The 19,924-nt window shown below is 38.5% G+C and overlaps 1 protein-coding gene across 1 annotated transcript in view; it reads right to left on the bottom strand.

The window, feature by feature from the left end:
* PRKACB (protein kinase cAMP-activated catalytic subunit beta) overlaps positions 1-19,365 on the bottom strand; it is a 129,135-nt gene extending 109,770 nt beyond the window's left edge. The window contains exon 1 of the mRNA XM_030324074.2: positions 19,080-19,365. Within this exon, the coding sequence (XP_030179934.1) occupies positions 19,080-19,125 (46 nt within the window). The 5' untranslated portion in view covers positions 19,126-19,365. The remainder of the gene's footprint in view (positions 1-19,079) is intronic.
* Between the last annotated feature and the right edge of the window lie 559 nt (positions 19,366-19,924).

The following is a 19,924-nucleotide window of genomic DNA, read 5'->3' as shown; positions in this document are numbered from 1 at the left end:
GCCAAATTCAACAATACATTAAAAGGATCATCACTATAATTAAGTGAGATTTATTCCAGGGATGCAAGGATGGTTCAATACACACGAATCAATACCCACGCAAGGATGGTTCAATACCCACGAACACAATAAACTACACACAAAGTTAAACATAAAACTCATATGATCATCTGAATAGATGCAATATAGCATTTGATAAAATCCAATAATCATTATGATAAAAACTCAATACAGTAGGTATAAGGGGAACATATCTCAACATAATTAGTAAATATAATGGAACTCAGCCATAAAAAAGAATGGATCTTGACATTGTAACAACTTGGATGGGTCTAGAAGGTATTATGTTAAGTGAAATAAGTCAGATAGAGAAAGACAAATACCGTATGATTTCACTTATATGTGAAAACTAAAAATAAAATAAATTAAGAACAACAAAAACCCAATCAGAAATGGACTCATAGATACAGACAATCTGTGGTTGCTAGAGGGGAGATGAGTGCAGGGATGAGCAAGTAGGGGAAGGAGATTAAAAGGTACAAACTTTTAGCTTTACAATAAATATGACAGCGGATAGATACAATGTACAGCAGCAGCAGGAATATAAGTAATAATTGGTAACAACTTTGTATGATGACAGATGGTAGCTAGATTTATCATGGTGATCACTGTAATATGCTGTAATGCATATAAATACTGAATCACTATTTTGTACACCTCTAACTAATAGAACATTATAAGTCAACTATATTTTGAGAATAATAATAAAAGCTGTGGATTTATTATCAAATTATAATCAACTTCAATAGACAAAAGCTGTATTCACATTTCTTTCTGAGAGGCCATTCTCTACCTAGTGCTTCATGTTAGGCTGCTATAGGACAATGTCCTCATTTCTCCAAATCCTGACTCTTAAGTGAGAGGGTCTATGAGATACACACTTAAGGTAAGCCTTTTAAGTCCACTTAAAGGTCTATGAGGCATCACTTTAAATCTTTATGTCTCAGTAAAGGACCTTATAGCATTTTAAATATTATTTATCTAAAGAGGACAAGATGGTCAAGATATAAAAAAGAATTACCATAATAATAATAGAAATAATAATAACTTGTAAGCATCTCTCTGAAACCCTCCTTGCATCTAGAAATCTAGAGAATTATCTTTTATTAAATAATGATCTTGTTAATTATGTAGGCCAAAGCGCCTTGTATTTAAAAGATTAATTTCCTGTTAGAATTTGATGCTAAATTCCTATTAGAATTTCATGAATTTGGGGGTGCCTGGGTGGCTCAGTCAGTTAAGCTTCTGACTCCTGATTTCTGCTCATGTCATGATCTCCTGATTCGTGAGACTGACCCCCTCATCCACCTGTGCACTGCCAACATGGAGCCTGACTGGCATTCTCTCTCTCTCCCTCTCTCTTTCTGCCCTTCCCCTGCTCACGCTCTCTCTCTCTCTCACTCTCTCTCTCTCTCTCAAAATAAACAAAAAAAATAAAAGAACTGTGAATTTGGAAAGCAGGTTCCATACTGTATAACTACCTCTCCTGCCATGTAGAAAGTGCTAATTTTATGCTCAAATACAGTAACTAGCTTCGGCATAGGTTTTCCGGTTCAAACATAGTTCTACCTTTTATTTTGAGGCTCTTGTTTATTTTTAAATTTTTGTTTCAAAGGTAATATGCTTTATGTAGATGTATTCCATTGCAAAACACCTAAAATCTTTTTGGGTGTGGCAACTGGGTGGGGTGAAGTTGAGGAAGTGGCAGGAGTGATCAAAAAATACATGAAGGTTGAAAAGCAAACAGAAGTTCCATTTGTAGCTTGGGAAAATGAAAGCCACTGACCACCTCAAACCCACTCCAGCGTTTTAAAAAAAAAAAAAAAAAAGGTGCCAGTGATGATCACTTTGTGCCAGCTTGGCTAGGACAGTCTTTAATTAATTATTCAAACACTAATCTAGGTGTTGCTGTAGAGGTATCTTTTAAATGTTATTAAAGTCTATAATCAGTTTACTTCAAGTAAAAGAGATTATCCTAGATAATCTGGGTGGGTCGGATTCAATCAGTTGAAAGGCCTTAATAGCCAAACTAAAGCTTCCCTGAAGAAATTCCGCCCCTGGACTGCAGCTTCAGCCTGGCCAAGAGTTCCTGCTTGTCTTTCCTAAATGCCTGCTCTGTGGATTTTAGACTTGCCCTTTGGACTTGTTTAGCCAGCCCCCACAATCAGTAAGTCAACTGCTTGTAATATATCTCTTAATATATATCCTGCTGATTCTGTTTCTCTGATAGAGCTCTGACTGATATATTGCCTTACAGAGTCATGAGTTTCCTATCACTGGAAAGATTATTATGAAATAGAGACATAAATGCAGAAAAAAATTAACAAATTTTTAGAAAAGTAGCCAGTATGGGGGCGCCTGGGTGGCTCGGTCGGTAAGCGTCCGACTTCGGCTCAGGTCACGATCTCGCGGTGCGTGAGTTCGAGCCCCGCGTCGGGCTCTGGGCTGACGGCTCAGAGCCTGGAGCCTGCTTCGGATTCTGTGTCTCCCTCTCTCTCTCTGCCCCTCCCCCACTTGTGCTCTGTCTCTCTCTGTCTCTCCAAAATAAATAAAAGGAAAAAAAAAAAAAAATTAAAAAAAAAAAAAAAAAAAGAAAGAAAAGTAGCCAGTATGATACAGTGGTTAGAAACAGACTCTAGAGTCATGACTTTGGACAAGTTACCTAACTTTTCTGTGCCTAAATTTCCTCTTGTATAAAATACGAGCAACCATAGTTCCTATCTCAAAGGGCTGTGAAGATTAAATGAGTTATTATACATGCAGCGCTGACAACAGTGTCTAGCACATAGGAGAAGTTAAGTGATATTCTAAAAAGGTGATAGGTAGAGCTTCTAGGGGCCCTTCAGATTCTAGGACAGTCTCAAATGCCCAATTTTTGAAAGAAAATATCATCATCATGTTAGGGAGTAGTGTAACACAGTGATTATGAAGGCCTTGAATTAGATCAACTAAGTTTGTGTCACATTCAGCTCTGCCATTGAGCTACCTGTGTGTTTAACATCTCTAACCTTGGTTTTCTTACTAGAAAAAATGATAACAATAGTATCTACTACATGGGGTTATTGTGAGAAATAAATGACTTAAGCTGCTTCATGTAATTTTTAAAGTTTTGATAGATAACTCTAAAAACTCCCTCTGAATGTTTATCTTTTTATTCTTGACGATCCTGAAATTATGAATATAAATCAGCTACTTATACTTATAAATGAATATAACATTACTCTACTAAATTAATTTGCAGTTTCTAATTGTTCATTGACTGGTAATTCAGACAACTTGCTTAAAAATGTGCCCAGTCTATACAGACAGTGGTTAAGGATTTTCCCCAAAAACTATAGCTACTGTTTACTGACCATCTTCCAGGTGCCAAGAGAAACACATCATATGTGATTTCTATATCTCACAACTCAGTACTATGTTCATTTTGCAGATTAAGAAAGATTTTGAAATTAGCTATGTGAGCTGATATAAATATGCTATAATATCTGTTGAGCTGATATAAATATGCTGTAATATCTGCTATTGCTTCTCTGAGAACACTTTTATTACTTTCTGGATCTCAGGTGTGATCCAGACACCAGGTTAATAATACTAAGTGTCCAGCTAAGTAACTTCGAATCACCAAAGTAGCTAGCTTCTAAATTCTCATAGGATATTCAGTTAATTTATTTAAAAAAAAAGGGGGGGGGGAACCATGTAACTCAATTCCTTTCTCAATTAGATAAATTTATATTTGCTGTTAATAAAGATAATAAAAATACATTCCTCAGATAATAAAATACACAGATATTTTATTCCACAGATAATAAAAATACATTCCTATTTATGCAAGTAGTTGAAAATGAACATTTTTACTATTTATTTATTTAAAAAAATTTTTTTTCAACGTTTATTTATTTTTGGGACAGAGAGAGCAGAGCATGAACGGGGGAGGGGCAGAGAGAGAGGGAGACACAGAATCAGAAACAGGCTCCAGGCTCTGAGCCATCAGCCCAGAGCCTGACGCTGGGCTCGAAACCCCGGACCGCGAGATCGTGACCTGGCTGAAGTCGGACGCTCAACCGACTGCGCCACCCAGGCGCCCCGAAAATGAACATTTTTAAATTCAAGAACAGAAACATTTAAACTGAAGTTTGTGTATACAGAATATATAAACCAACATGATACTACTTTGTCTTGGCTATATACCATAAATTGAAAACTCATGCCACAAAAACCCATTTGATATATTGTCTTTTCATCTAAAAATTACACTGTTAAAATCAAAATTTTAAGTACTTTGCTAAATTTTTAATAGAATTTTTAAACAGATATTGTCCATATATTTCTTATATTTAACACGACAGATAAAACTGGCATACTTGTAGTTCATTTAATACATATGCTCTTAGAATACATATATACTCCAAACTTTTATATTTAATATCTATATTCACTCAATATGTACATTCCCACCCTACTCTACCTTAGATACTTACTTCAAAGATTATACCCTAGATTCATTTCATTCTATCCTCTCTCCGACAACCATCTATCATTTTAGCTCACTCCAATATCTAAACTCCAACAATCTTCAGACCTTAACAAGATATCCAGTCCTTTTCACTGTATTTCACACCTAAATAACCTCTTTTTCCTCCTTAAAAAGTATACATTCCAAGGCCTAGCATTATAGTAATCTCTTTGCATATATACACTTCCAGGCACTTGCCCCTCTCTCGTTTTAACATTTTTATGTTTTTATGTTGTTACTGAAGTACTTATAGGTAAACTGCACCTTTCAAAAAAGTTGTATTCTAAAAGCTGAACTGCATTAAATATGTTATGTTCTTTTTTTCAAAAAAAATTTTAATGTTTATTCATTTTTTGAGAGAGAGAGAGAGACAGGGTGAGTCGGGGAGGAAAAGAGAAAGAGAGAGAGAGAATCTGAAGCAGGCTCCAGGCTCTTGAGTTGTCAGCACAGAGCCCGCTGAGGGGCTTGAACCCATGAGCCACAAGATCATGACCTGAGCTGAAGTCAGATACGTAACTGACTGAGCCACATGGGTGCACCTAAACATGTTATGTTCTGTGCACCATAATTGTCAATATCTATAATATAGCAAGAGAAAAAAGCTCTTTTTTTAAAAAATCCTGTTCTCAGGTTTTATCTAATACACATTGACATTACCTGCCTGGCCACCAAAGGCAACTTGAAGTGGCCACATTACTTTAGGCCAGTTCACTTTACTAGGTAAGAGATGAAAAAGGGAAGGGGGAGAACGCAGAGTCAATAAGCAAAACAGAAAGGTAAAGAAAAAAGAGTATACATTTAAAAGTAAATGAAAAGATGGGGTGCCTGGGTGGCTCAGTCAGTTAAGCATCCAACTCTTGATTTCAGCTCAGGTCATGATCTCACGGTTTTTGGGTTCGAGGCCCACGTCAGGCGCTCTCTCTCTCTCTCTCTCTCTCAAGAACAAATTTTTAAAAATTAAAAAAAAAAAAAAGAAAAGACAGCAAGCTGAATATGAAAGAGAAGAATATGCAATAGCATACATAGGTCCCTGGGAAAGTAGAAGGGTTGAGATCCAAAGTAATGGTGGAGGGATTGGCCTTGTAAAGATGTATCATGTGGTGGCTTTTAAAACAGGTCAAAAATTTATTTACATTCCTCCCATCAAAGGGTGGAATTTAATTCACCTTCCTTTAAATATAGACACATCGGGGCGCCTGGGTGGCGCAGTCGGTTAAGTGTCCGACTTCAGCCAGGTCACGATCTCGCGGTCGGTGAGTTCGAGCCCCGCGTCGGGCTCTGGGCTCATGGCTCGGAGCCTGGAGCCTGTTTCCGATTCTGTGTCTCCCTCTCTCTCTGCCCCTCCCCCGTTCATGCTCTGTCTCTCTCTGTCCCAAAAATAAATAAACGTTGAAAAAAAAAATTAAAAAAAAAATAAATAAATATAGACACATCTAAGTGACTTCTAATAAATAGAAGGCAGCAGAAATGATATTACTTTAGAGGTTAACTCATAAAACGTGATACAGCTTCCACATGGCTCTCTCTCTCTCCCTTAGAACTTAGCTACCATGTTATAAGAAAGCCCAAACCACATGTAGAGGCCATGTGATGTTTCAGCTGAAAATCCAAGCTAATGTTCCAACTACCTACAACCAGCAAAACAAGAACACATGAATGAGCAAGACTTTTGGTGATTCTAGCCCCTGGCCTTTGAGCTGAGCTAGCTGCTGTCAAATAGAGCAGAGATGAGGTGTCCTTGTAGAGCTCTGCCCAAACTGTACTTTCCTAAGCAAAATAAATGCTGTCATTGCTTTAAGCCACTAAATGAAGTAAGGATGTGTGATATAACAATAGATAAAAAGAATAGGCAATTCTTCTATTAGAACAGAATAACAAGATAGATTAGGTTAAAATACAGGAGGTGTGCATGTTTTATAGAAAGAAGTTGAAGGGGTTCTCTCATCTGATACATTTCATTTTCTTTGTGAGATATGAGGCAAAATCATCTCTTAGAAATGAGATAATGGGGACTTCAGAGTGTGAAGTGAATAAAATAAAAATTATAAAGAATGGGAGACAGTGTTGATCAGAGAAATATGGTAGAATTGTCAAATCATGTTGACAGCTTATCTGAGGCTACATTTATAGTGCCCTTCTATGTGGCTTTCTCTAGTATTGCTTAGCTCTTAGCTGAAAGCACTAAGAAAACAGACAGTTGAGTTTATCAGTTAGATTTTTGTCAGAAAGATGTGCTAAAAAGACAAAAGTGCAATGGATTTCAGGGACCATGTAATCGAAACTGGTTAAAAAGGAAAATGAAGTGAGACATGATGGACAAATGGACGAAAGATTCTGATGAAGAATAATAGTGAGAATATTTAAAGAGCAAAGAAAATTAGGGGACATTGTGATCAGAAAATGGCATGTGTACATTGGTGATTATTGAGCAATTAATAAATATGACAAGATTCTTGGTGAGACTGGCTATTTGAAATGAAGTGAACAGAAGGGGATAGAAGATAATGTGGTCAAGGAACTGAGATGCAATGGTAATGAATGGGTCATCCACATAGAATTTGAAGCCACCTAGGATAAATGCAGGGCTTAGAGTACAGAGAAAGATTGTGAGCCCCGTGCCAAAGTTTTTGATGAGTGAAGAAAAGTAAGTAAGAGATTGGTAAATGAAAGCTACAAGGATGGGAACATAGTAGTACAGCTGACTAGTTTAGGCCTTGTCTTGGTCCTGTCTGGGCTGCTATAACAAAATACCATAGACTGGGTGGCTTATTAGCAAAAGAAATTTATTTCTCACAGTTCTACAGACTGAAAGTTCAAGATTATGGTGCCAGCAAATTCAGTATCTGGTGAGAGCCCACTTCTTCAATGACAGCCATCTCCTTATGGCAACCTCACTTAGCAGAGGGGGCAAGGGAGCACTCTCCAAAAGGCCGCACTTTCTAATATTATCACCATGGGGGTTAGGATTTCAACATATGAATTCTGAAGAAACACAAACATTCAGACTATAGTAGGCCTCAAATGAGCAGGGATTTTCAAGAAGTTGGGAGCATAATAGTTTTTCCTAATCCAATGTCTTCCTACCTGAAGTCTGAGACCAATCTCTCCATACCAGTTAAAAGTGATATAATTGTGATATATGTCAAACTACTGTATGCTGAGAAAAGAAGGAAAGAGGTACCCTCTTCTCAAAAAAATCAACTAACAGGCCCAAATAGTCAATACATTGAAGAGAAAGTACCTGTCAACTAAGGAGACAGATGGGGAGTAAACACTTCTACAAGAAGCTCAAATTTTGTATCCATTTAACTATCGATGATTTCAGTTTCCACTATGGGCTAGGAACTGTGCCAAATTTTAGGGATTAAAACACTAAACAAGATAGATACCGTCTCTGCCCTTAGAGATTACAGTGGGAGAAACAATGGAGAAATCAATGCTACTGTAAGTGTTATAATCACAGATGTAAACATCTCCAAAATGGACTCAAAGCCAGTTTCTATTTAAGTTGGTTATAGTCTATCTCCCAAGATGATCTCAGGAATTCAACACTTAATCCTATATACACTCCTACCTTGTATTTTCAGCCTAGTATCAAATCTTAGGCACCGGTGTATCACCCTACATTTTTTCATAAATATCTGTATGTATCTGTCTCCCAGCTTAAAACAGGAACCAAGTCTTATGTTTACTCACATATTTGCATTTATGGACTAGCACAGAATCTGATACACAGGAGGCACTCAGTAAATACTGATTGAGAATAACTAAAGGATTGAATGAATGACAAATAAATGACCTTTCTGTCTCTGTCATTCTATCAGATGAACTATGACTTACTTAGTAACTTCAAGACTACAGCCTAAAGAGGGATTCATATTCTTCCCCAATTTAATCTTTCATGGCTCCTACTCAGATAGGAAGCTCTTCTCCTTGGATTAGAGGGGCTAAATTATCAGCAGAATTAGCACCTACAAAAAAAGCTAAGTTATACCTGTACAAACATATTCTCTTAAGTTTGTGGCTTACACACAATAGTTGGATGATGCCGTATGGTCATCTACTTAAGAATAAGTAATATAGAGGGGCACCTGGGTGACTCAATTGGGTAAGCCTCTGACTTTGGCTCAGGTCATGATCTCGCGGTTCATGGGTTTGAGCCCTGTGTCAGACTCTGTGCTGACATCTCAGAGCCTGGAGCCTGCTTCAGATCCTGTGTCTCCCTCTCTGCTCCTCCCTTGTTTGCACTCTGACTTTCTCTCTCTCAAAATAAATAAACATTAAACAAAAGAAATATTTAAAGAATAAGTAAGTAATATTGAAATTGAATACTCATTTTACTAAGTAGGACTCTTTTTTTTAATTTATTTATTTTGAGAGACAGAGACAGCAAGTGGGGGAGGGGCAAGGAGAGGGGGAGGGAGAGAGAGAAAGAGAAAGAGAGAAAAAGAAAGAGAGAGAGGGAGGGAGGGAGGGAGGGAGGGAGAGAGAGAGAGAGAGAGAGAGAGAGAGAGAGAATCTCAAGCAGGCTCCGTACTGTCAGCCCAGAGCCCGATGTGGGGCTTGAACTCACAAACCTGTGAGATCATGACCTGAGCCAAAACCACGAGTTGGATACTTAACCTACTGAGCCACCCAGGCACCCCCTTTTACTAAGTAGGACTCTAAAGTGAGATCTCAAGAGCGTATCTTTCATTTTTTGAAGACAAAGTCCAGACGGAGAATTCAGATTTGCCAAGGACTTAAAGGTTTAGATTCAACAGTTATTTTACAAGAAAAAAAATTCAGAAGTCATTGAAAAGTTCACTTTATATGAATAGTGGGCAATAGGGAATATAACCTTAAATCATGGCCATAAAACCTGGGACTTTTCACCTTGTAATAGCAAGTCAGATAAGATACAACATCTACACTGGATTTTCTAAGGCAGCTTTAAGGTCACATGTGCTGGTGCATCATTTATCGTTGTGAATTGTCAGTGCATTTCTCTTTAAAAAAAGAGTCCTAACTTTGATTCAAAAAAAAAACCATCTGCATAGATACAGAGCATTACTGAATCTAATTTACATTACAACCAAAAAGTTAAAAAACAAAATTATCACCACAGGAAACATCCTATACTATACGTCCTAAAAAATTCTCATAATTATGTTTTTACTTATCTAAATCTGCCAAAAGACTACGAGCTACATAAAGGCAACTCTTTTATTTTTTTATTTTTTTAACATTTATTTATTTTTGAGACAGAGAGAGACAGAGCCTGAACTGGGGAGGGTCACAGAGAGGGAGACACAGAATCTGAAACAGGCCCCGGGCTCTGAGCGGTCAGCACAGAGCCCGACGCGGGGCCCAAACTCACGGACCGCGAGATCATGACCTGAGCGGAAGTCGGATGCTTAACCGACTGAGCCACCCAGCGCCCCCATAAAGGCAACTCTTTATCTCCCATCGCCAAGATATTTTTTAAAAATCAAATAAATGGGTGAATTATTATTTTTTTAAGTTTACTTATTTATTTTGAGAGAGAGAGAAAGTAGCAGAGGGGGAGAGAGAGAGGAGACAGAATCCCAAGCAGGCTCTGCACTGTCAGCACAGACAGAGCCTGACGTCGGGCTCAAACCCACGAAGTGTGAGATCATGACCTGAGCTGAAATGAAGAGTCAGATCTTAACTGACTGAGCCACCCAGTTGCTCCAATAAACGGTTGAATTATAATATTAAAGTAAAAACTTAAGCTATACATCCATATCAATTTAAGTAATTCAAGCTATGTCTCCTTATCAGGGAAAACAATTTATTATTTGCATTATAGTAATAAACCTCAGTATTAGTAAGAAAAAGGTTTATCTGTTAATATCAATGACTCTTTTAGAAGTTATAAAAAGCAGAAGGGGTTATAAGACCTATAAAAAGAGTAAAAAAGCATTAAAATTTTCTAGCAATTTTTAAGTTGCTAAAAATACTAGCTGAATTTATAAGCACAAATGTTTTTTCCTTTAAACCTAAATGATTAAAAAGCAGTTAAAAAGACTTATTCTCTAAGCCTAGTTTCTCAAGGTTTTGCTGTATTTTATTTGCTCTACAGCAAGCTTTTTTAAGTTTTGAGGAATATCTCATGAGTTCTTGTAATTCAAATTTAAGTGAAAAATCCTAGCTTTTCTGTCAATGCTACCTGATTTATACATTTTAATCATGTAGCCATAACCTTTTTAGTTTGAAGAGTTTGTTTTGTGTTTTTTTAGCTTATTCTCATACAATAAACCTTCTATTTTCTTACACCTATTAGCTGCCTCTGATCTTAACTTCCCCTGGTTCGACTACACACAAAACATCATAACTACACATAGTATGCTAAGGGTTTTACATTAATAGTAGAATGCTCTGTGTTTTATTTCCACTCCTCTGATGACTAACATTTAAATGATCCCTTTACCTGTAGTAGAACATGAGAATATCTTCAACAATCAATACAGTGATTCATTAATGTTTCCTAGGTCAAAATTCATAGGTTATCATTCTTAAAAGTACAGGTAAAAAATTTCCCTAAATACAGTACCTTATATGTGCTCACATTGAAGTTCATTTACCACTTTTCCACCCACATAATTTTCTCCACATAATTTTCTGAGAACATTCTATAATTTATTCCCAAGTGTTGGTACTTCTAAATGTACATTCTTTCTTTAATAAATATATTGGAATCATTAGATTATAAAACTGGAAAAGACCACAGCCTCATTATCAAGTCCTCTCTTCTCAATTTTACAGTATAGGTTGGAGACATTAAAACAAACACTTGTTCAAAGTGAAGTAATAGAAACTATTAGAAAACAATCTAGATTTTTCTTATTCTAAGTTCATGTCCTTACCATTAAGTTATATCTCAATGTTATAATATTTATTTGAAAGCACTCCAGGGGAACAAAACTGGTATTTACTTAGTAAAATATATGTTGCTACTGTATTTTACATGTTCTTTCCACTATTCTACATGGTTCTACCAAACTCAAAAGCTTACAGGATGTACACTTTAACTGTAAAAGTAATATTTTATCTGATTTTAAGTTATTTTGTTTCTTTTAAAGTTACACTGTTTTCATCAGTGCTTTAGGTTTTACTCTTTTCAAAAAAAGCTACACTTTTAGTAGCTGTAGTTCTGAATTTCTAGGAATTATGTTAGATGTTTTAGTTCTTTTTTTTTTTTATGTTTATTCATTTTGAGAGAGAGAGAGAGAGAGAGAGAGAGAGAGAGAGAGAGAGAGAGAGAGAGAGAGAGAGAGAGAACCTCAAACAGGCTCTACACCCAGCATGAAGCCCTACAAAGTGGGGCTTGATCCCATGACTCTGAGATCATGACCTGAGCGGAAATCAAGAGTCAGATGCCCAACCAACTGAGCCACCCCAGGCATCCCTCAGGTGTTTTAGTTCTATAATTTCTAAACAGCTGGCCTTTTTTAAGGGAGCAAAATGAGGATGTTATGTGGAACAGATCCTCTAACCATCCAAGGTCATTTCCCCACCATGACTGGGAGAATTAAAGTAGACAATCCACATATAGAACAACCAATCAGGTATCACTTTTCTTAGAAATGCCATAGGCACCCTGAATTCAATATGCCCCTGAATTCAATACTCCCCAAATCTGCTCCTGGCCTTTTATTCACTTCCTGACTCTATTACTGGCATCACAACCCATCCAAACAAGCGAAAAACTTGGGCATTATTTCCAATTCCTCTTCTTCATTCCCCAAGTACAGTTTGCTCATTTTCATTTTCCAAACTTCTCAAATTTCAGATCTTTTCCTGCATCCCTACCTCTACCGCCTTGATTCAGACCCTCAAAGTCCCTCACTTGCATGCAAGAGTCTTCTAATTGATCTTCCTGCCTTTACTCCACTCGTTGCATAAAGTGACTCATCTTCACACTACCAACCAAAGTAATCTTGGTAAAAACCGAATGTGTTCATGTATCTCCCTTATTCTGAAGTCCACCACAGCTCCCTAGTATCTATGGGATAAAATTCAAAGTCGGAATTTCCATTACATGGCTCTGTCCATTTCTTCAGTCTCATCTTTCATTATATAGTTTCCCCTCTTTCCTACAACCAATTCTATCCTCTCAGTTAGTCACAATGGACAACTTACTTTCCTTTTCCTGTATATCCCATTTTGTTTCATTCCTCTGCATCTTTGTTCACTTTGTGTTCCTTCTACTCAGAGCACACTTCCTCCTGTTGAACACTTATCATTTTCGATGCTCAACTCAGAGCTCACCTCCTTTCTGAAGCCCTTTTAGAACCTCACCCTCCCCACACCAGTGGAAACGACCGTATTTTCTACTGGTTTCCCCACTGAGTTTTTACCTAAGTACTTATCACAGCTTTCACCCCATCAATGTGTTGACAAATATGTCTCTAACTTCTGGGATGTAGGCACTATGGAGCAGGTATAGTGTCATATTCAATCTTTACTCCCATAGATTTGCATAGAGTCCATCACATATTAGGAACTCAACTATGTGGAATGAATGAATGGACCAACAAAGAAAAGAACTATATAGGATACTCTTGAAGGAAGTTTTAAAATTAAAATACTCAAAATAATGTGGTACTGACCAGGGTATATTTACTTCCATAAATTCCACATTTTTCTACTTAACATACTTTTCTTTATTCAAAACTTAAGATTTATTCCCCTAAAAAAATCTGATCATATATCTGTACTAACATTATTATCACCTAGGTATACAGACAATCTTGTAAATTATACTAATTGTTTTATTTTATTAATTTAATGGAATACCAAAATGACTTATGGTCAACTCCTGACTCTCTGAAGAATTTTAATAAGTATCATGGCTTACCTAGGATCTTTTCATGGACTGCTTTTGCCACTCAACTGTGGCTTACTTTTCTAAGCTGGCTTTCAGGTCTTTAATTATCCTGTTGCTGGCAATGAAAAGTAACATTCTGTGTAGATCCTAAGTGGAGGTCACTGACCAGGAGAATGGAAAAAATGGTTTCTAAACATGAGATAATTTTATACATTAGATAATCTGTACAAAGTGAACCACAAAATCATGTATCTGGATCAGATAACAATGTATTTATTATTTGGACAGTGTTGCTGTTTGTTGGGACCTTTTGTTTTCTTTCTCAAAAATTTTTAACTCAAAGAAAACTATTCCCAAATACTTCTGCCAATCTAGTAAATTGGTACAAATACCTGCTACTGGTTTTCCCTTAAAAATACCTGATAATTAAAAACTTTAAAGACATGAGTATGATATGAGCTCACTAAATTTCTCCTAATCAACATTTAAATCTACAAAAACTTACAATAAAAATATGTTCACTGAGATTCAGTATTGAAAACTAAAACAAATTAATTCTAGTAGAACCCAATATGGAAATGAACTTTGTAGTGAACTTTATACATGACACACAAATCACTAAGCTACAGTAATGTTCACTAAGTTTATAAAGGCTTATTCAGGGGAAATGCTTTAGAAAGAAGTTACTTCTTAGGATGAGAAAAGATCAGTCCAGCATTCTGTTTATCAACACACACTTGTTGAGTTTCTACCAGTTACCAAGATGATGGAAAGATGGATTAGCATTTTTATTACATGTAAAGACAGCTATGTTTTAAATTTGTGCTGTCCACTACACCAAACATTAATAGCCACATGTAAGTTAAAAATTCAGTTCCTCAGTCGTCCTGGTCACATTTCAAGTGCTCAAGAGCCACATACAGCTAGTGGCTACCACATTAGACAACACAGAAACATGTCCATCACAGCAGAAAGTCTGATTGGATGGTGCTCCTCTAAACCATGGTAAAATGCAAATTTCTAAATACTTTTCAATTTTTTTTTCTTTCAACGTTTATTTATTTTTGGGACAGAGAGAGACAGAGCATGAACGGGGGAGGGGCAGAGAGAGAGGGAGACACAGAATCGGAAACAGGCTCCAGGCTCCAAGCCATCAGCCCAGAGCCTGACGCGGGGCTCGAACTCACGGACTGCAAGATCGTGACCTGGCTGAAGTCGGACGCTTGCTTAACCGACTGCGCCACCCAGGCGCCCCTCTAAATACTTTTCAAAATGGCGATACAAGTTCAAATAGTAAGTTTTTGATTGGCTTTTTGTCACGAAGAGAAAGTATGTATTCACAAATGAGAAAAAAAAATTAAATACAAATACTAATAGTAATGAAGGGTTTAAGTATATAAATCAATTTATATGGCTTAATTTGAAATTATACCATATTAAATCTAAAGATTTTCAAAGTAACTTAATCTTTTGTCCTCATTTTACAGATGAGGAAACTGAATTTAGAGAACAGTACCAGAAACAATAACTCTAAGAATTAAATATATACAAATAAAGTCACTACTGAAAACAACCAAAATTTCCTGTAACTGACAATAAACTGAAACAAAATAAAGTCTGAGCTATTCTGTGTGTTTGAGAATTAGCTTTTCCATTGGATACGCATAGGCTGTTCACACAGTGGTTAGGATTTCGGGTTTGGGGTTAGGCTGCCTAGGTTCAAATGTTGCTCCTTGGCTTCCTTGCTGTACAACCTTACGCAAGTCATTTAGTCTCTCTGAGCCTCTATTTCCTCATATATAAAATGGAAAAATAACTACTTCACAGGCTTGGAAAGATTAAGTGAAATTATGCATGCAAAGTACACAGAGAACCAGGCTCATAGTAAGCCCTCCAAAAATGCTAGTTGTTATGAAACTTGCATTTTGGTTGAACCTAGTCTACTGGAGACTTTCTTTGATTAATTTCTATTCACCTTAAAGTTCCTAAGACAGATACTTGGGAAAACATTCAAAGATCATTATGTAAACACTAGGTTACAAGGTGGCTCTACCACTTGCAGTCACAGGAGAATCTGCCTCCAAGCCTCTATCAACACGTCACCCATTGGTCTCAACACCTTTGCCATGAGAGTGTAATACAAAGCCCCACAGGCAACCTGTGGGGTCTAATGGGTCTTAAAAAATGAAATAAACGAAAAGAACTTTCCCATGATAAAATAGTGGCATCTGCTTTTTACGTTGGCAACTGTGGGTAAAGTAAGAGTGGGAGACTGGATAAGTAGAACCATTTTGGATGGCAAGAGTTTAAAACTTCTCAGAAAATTATATACTCATGTTTCTAAAATTTATGCTTCTGTGTATTAGCAGAAGTTTAAATAACTACATTCGAATTCTGAAACACATATTTTTGAGAGTATTTTTTTTTTAAATACACAGTTAGGTATGTAATGGTAAAAGATGTCCTTTCAATAAGTTTTCAAGATATCTTAATACAATTTCTTAGTTCATGGCAACAGAACAACAGGTACCCAACTTAATGTTATCTCCAGAAAGTGTGGAAATGAGAATGGCATCTCCAAGTCCTACCCGGAAAATGTTTTATTCCAAGAGTAGAGAGATTTCTTTCCTTTTTTTTTTTTTTAAGTTTATTCATTTTTGAGAGACAGAGACAGAGTGCCACTGGGGGAGGGGCAGAGAGAGAGGGAGACACTGAGTCTCAAGCAGGCTCCAGGCTCTGAGCTGTCAGCACAGGGCCTGACGCGGGGCTGGAACCCACAAACTGTGAGACCTGAGCCCAAGTCGGACGCTTAACCGACTGAGCCACCCAGGTGCCCTCCTGGAATAGAGAGATTTCAATAGAATACAACAGAAGCACCAAATGGTCAAAGCTTCATTCCTCTGGAATCTTTTTATAATGAAACTCCAGAATCATCTCTATGAGGCATGGTCCTGATCAAACCCCAAATAATAGTCAACGTTATACATTTTAATCATCATTTCAAATCAAACATTTTCCTGTTGGTCATTTTCAGAGTTCTAATCTTACTTTCCATAATGTTAGCAGTTATCCTAATTTACTTTTCAGTTAACTTCAATAAGTACATTTTCTTTCTCACACTACACTGTAAATTTCTTGAGGTTTTACCTACCGAGTCTCTAAACAGAATATACTTGATAGACATTTTCAAAATGTATGTATTAATTGATTATTTAGTGATGCAGAATGGAATCAGAGCACCAGATTCTATTCCTTACTCTGATATCAGTAATAATATGATCTCACCTTCAGCTTCTTCAGAGGTCAGGCTCTTTGATTTTGAAATGGAATGATTATACAGGCTGATCTCTAAGATCGCTTATATTTCTGAAAGTTTATGCTCTTACTACCAGCTAAAGTTTAAATAACTACATTCAAATTTTGAAAGGTATATATTGTCAAGAATAATTTTAAAAAATAAACAGAAGAGGGGCACCTGGGTGGCTCAATCAGTTAAGCCTCCAACTTCAACTAAGGTCATGATCTCATGGTTAGTGAGTTAGAGCCCCACATCAGGCTCTGCGTTGTGTGGAACCTGCCTAGGATTCTCTCTCTTTCTCTCTCTCTCTCACTCTCGCTCTTTGCCCCTACCCCACTTGCACGTGCACGCGCTCTCTCTCTCAAAATAAATAAATAAATGTAAAAAAATTTAAAAAATAAAAGTAAACAGAAGTTAGGTCTGTAATGGTAAAAGCTGTTCTTTCATTAAGTTTTAAGAGATATCAATAAACTTTATTAACTATAGAACAGCAGCAACACACATCTGATAACATTGCTCCAAATGAAATTACAAAGTGATCAACACGTGACATTTCAATAATTGTCCCTATGAGACATCATTTGCTATTTTCTTTTATCACTTTACAACATTTATTCAAACTACTATAATGACCTTCAGTTGCCATAAATAAACTTGCATAAAAAGCTGGCTAACATACTTACTAAATAGACTGTCACTAATAGTTAAAGCTCAGGAAAGAATTTATTCATAGGAATAATTTAAATACATATTTAAAGTTTATTCTGTTTTCTGTAAATATTCTGAGATTATCCCATAGTTATGAGGTTCAAATTAGTACTAAGGGAGAATTAGTTTGGTAACTTAATAATGGAAATATACAGATCAGAGAAGAGTCTACTATCATTCTTTTTACAATGTAAAAACATAAACATTGTACAGGCCTGTATTTGCTAATGAAAATCACTGATATGATTCAATTATCAAGCATACTTTTTTGTAACACAATTAGTACATTTTACCTTAAAGGGCAAAATGATAACTCATCAGACAAAAAATTCTTTACACTTTTCACATTCCTATACTTTCTGTACAGTTACTACATTTTTGCAGTTGAAAAAGAAAAGATAACAAAGTTCTACCTCTATATTGGCTTTTAAAAATTTCCCTATCCCATACTAAAGTATGGTCATTGATAATTTGTATGATAGTATCTCAAACTTTTCTGGGGCTCCTGAAAATTAAAACCTTACTGGTGAAACATAAACCATATAATCTGATCTCATTATTCACATTAAACAAAACGAACGACTAAATCTTTCCAAATTGATTCTGCTTTGTTGATATAGAAAAAAAAAAAGCTATTTCCTTCATGCCAAATTACAAAATTAACCTAAAACAGGTTACAAACATAGAAACATTAAAAGACACTATTTACACAAACGGAAATAAATGATCTGGCATTCCCTCAAGTGCTGAGATGTCATTTACTCCTGGTGATAAAACAAATACCATTTGTTATCTGATCATTCTGAATTATAAAATCTGAGAGGAACCGGACAAAGACACACCAGTTTTTCTTTCACAGCTATCCTGATTTTATTTATTTATCTACTTATTTATTTGTTTAACTATAAAGAAATTCAATTTGCATGACTTTTTATTATTTGGTGTAAAATGTAGGGTGCCTGCACTTTCAGCTTTCAGAAGAAATTCACCATATTCTGTAAGCACTTTAAGTGAGTGACCTTTAAGTTTACAGACACCGTAGGAGAGTCTTGAATGTCTCAAGAAAAGGCAAACCTGCCTTGCTTTTTTCAAGGAGAAAGTTGCACTTCAGCCTTGTTATATCTTCCATTCCTAATCTGAAGAGACGGAAGGGTCTCTAAAACACAGCCGCTTGCTCAGAATTAACCTTACCTGCGGAAAGCCAGACTAGTAGCCCCTTACCTTGTGATAGGTTGGGCTGGCCCCAAGTGATGGAGGGAAAAGAGCCAACTCTGCCCACAGCACTACCTGTGGCTCCCAAAGAGGTGGTCGTGGGTAGGGGAAGCAAGGGCTTGGATGGTTCTATGGACTTCTTATCCGGACCATATTTGGGGAATTGTTCTAGCGAGTGCGTCCCCCTCGCTCTATAGAGAAAGGGAATTTCGGGGACCACTCTTCTCCCTCGATCTCTCCATCCGGCCCTCCGTGCTGGGCCCTCACGCCGGAGCTGGGGCGGGCGGGGGGATGGAGGAGGAAGGCAGCTGGTCCCCAGGGCCCCCTCGAGCAGCTCCCGGCGGCCGCTGCGAGGCCTGGACCATGCCCGCGGCCTCGGGGCTCCGACCCGGAGGGGCGATCGGTGCCCCGCACCGGCCCGCCCGGTAGGTACCCAGACCCGGCCCTTGACTCACCGCTCTCCACCTCGCTGCCTTTCTTGGCGGTCGCTGCGTTCCCCATGACTGGGGCGATGGAAAGAAGGGGTCAGGGAGGGGAGGGGGGCCGGGGCCGTCCCCGCCGCTCCACAGGCTCAGGCAAGTCCCGCTTCTGCACCGGTCAAAGCGGTGGGTGCTCCTGGCGCTGGCGCCCCGAGTCCGGACGAGCAGCCTGGGCCGGTTCGGAGGGCAGGGCTTCAGCGAACTCCCCAGCCCCGGGGGCTACAGCGGTAGCTGCGGCGGCGGCAGCGGGCGGACACTCCCCTTTCCCCCGCCCCGCCCCCCTCGCTCGCCCCCCTCGCCGGCCGCGGTCTTTCTCCGCGGGCGGGCGCGCGCGCCGGAAGTGACGTGTCGCCCTGGACGAGGGCGGTGGGGTGAGGGGGCCTGACTCGGGGGCGGCGGTGCAGGCTAACCCAGACAGGCGACTCTGCGGCCCGCCGAACTGCGTGTTGTGGCCCGGGATTGGGTCGGATGCTCATCCCAGAGATACGGGAGGCGGCGTGGGAACCGTTAGCTTCGAGGAACCCGTCGTCTCGCAGCCCTGGAGCGGGGCCTCGGGAGGCCGCAAGGGGGCTCGGGTTGCTTTCTTTGTGCCCCGCAATCCCGCGGCTGCTCGCTCGAAGGTCGCCTTCTCCCCGCAGGCCCGGGCAACCGCACGTGCGCGTAGGAGATCCCAAGCGAGGGGAACCCCCTAGTTCTTGCCTCTGGCGAGTGCGGACTGGTCAGCCTCAGCCGCGGAAACAACCTGGTCCCTAATGTCGACCGTGGCTCGGAACCTCCCTTTACTCCGAAGATTCAAGGTATTCGCTGAGCCCACCACGTTG

The sequence above is a fragment of the Lynx canadensis genome, chromosome C1 (genome assembly GCF_007474595.2).
Source record: "Lynx canadensis isolate LIC74 chromosome C1, mLynCan4.pri.v2, whole genome shotgun sequence".
Taxonomy (NCBI): Eukaryota; Metazoa; Chordata; class Mammalia; order Carnivora; family Felidae; genus Lynx; species Lynx canadensis.
The sequence above is the reverse complement of the archived record's forward strand: the minus strand, read 5'-3'. Positions and strand labels throughout refer to the sequence as shown.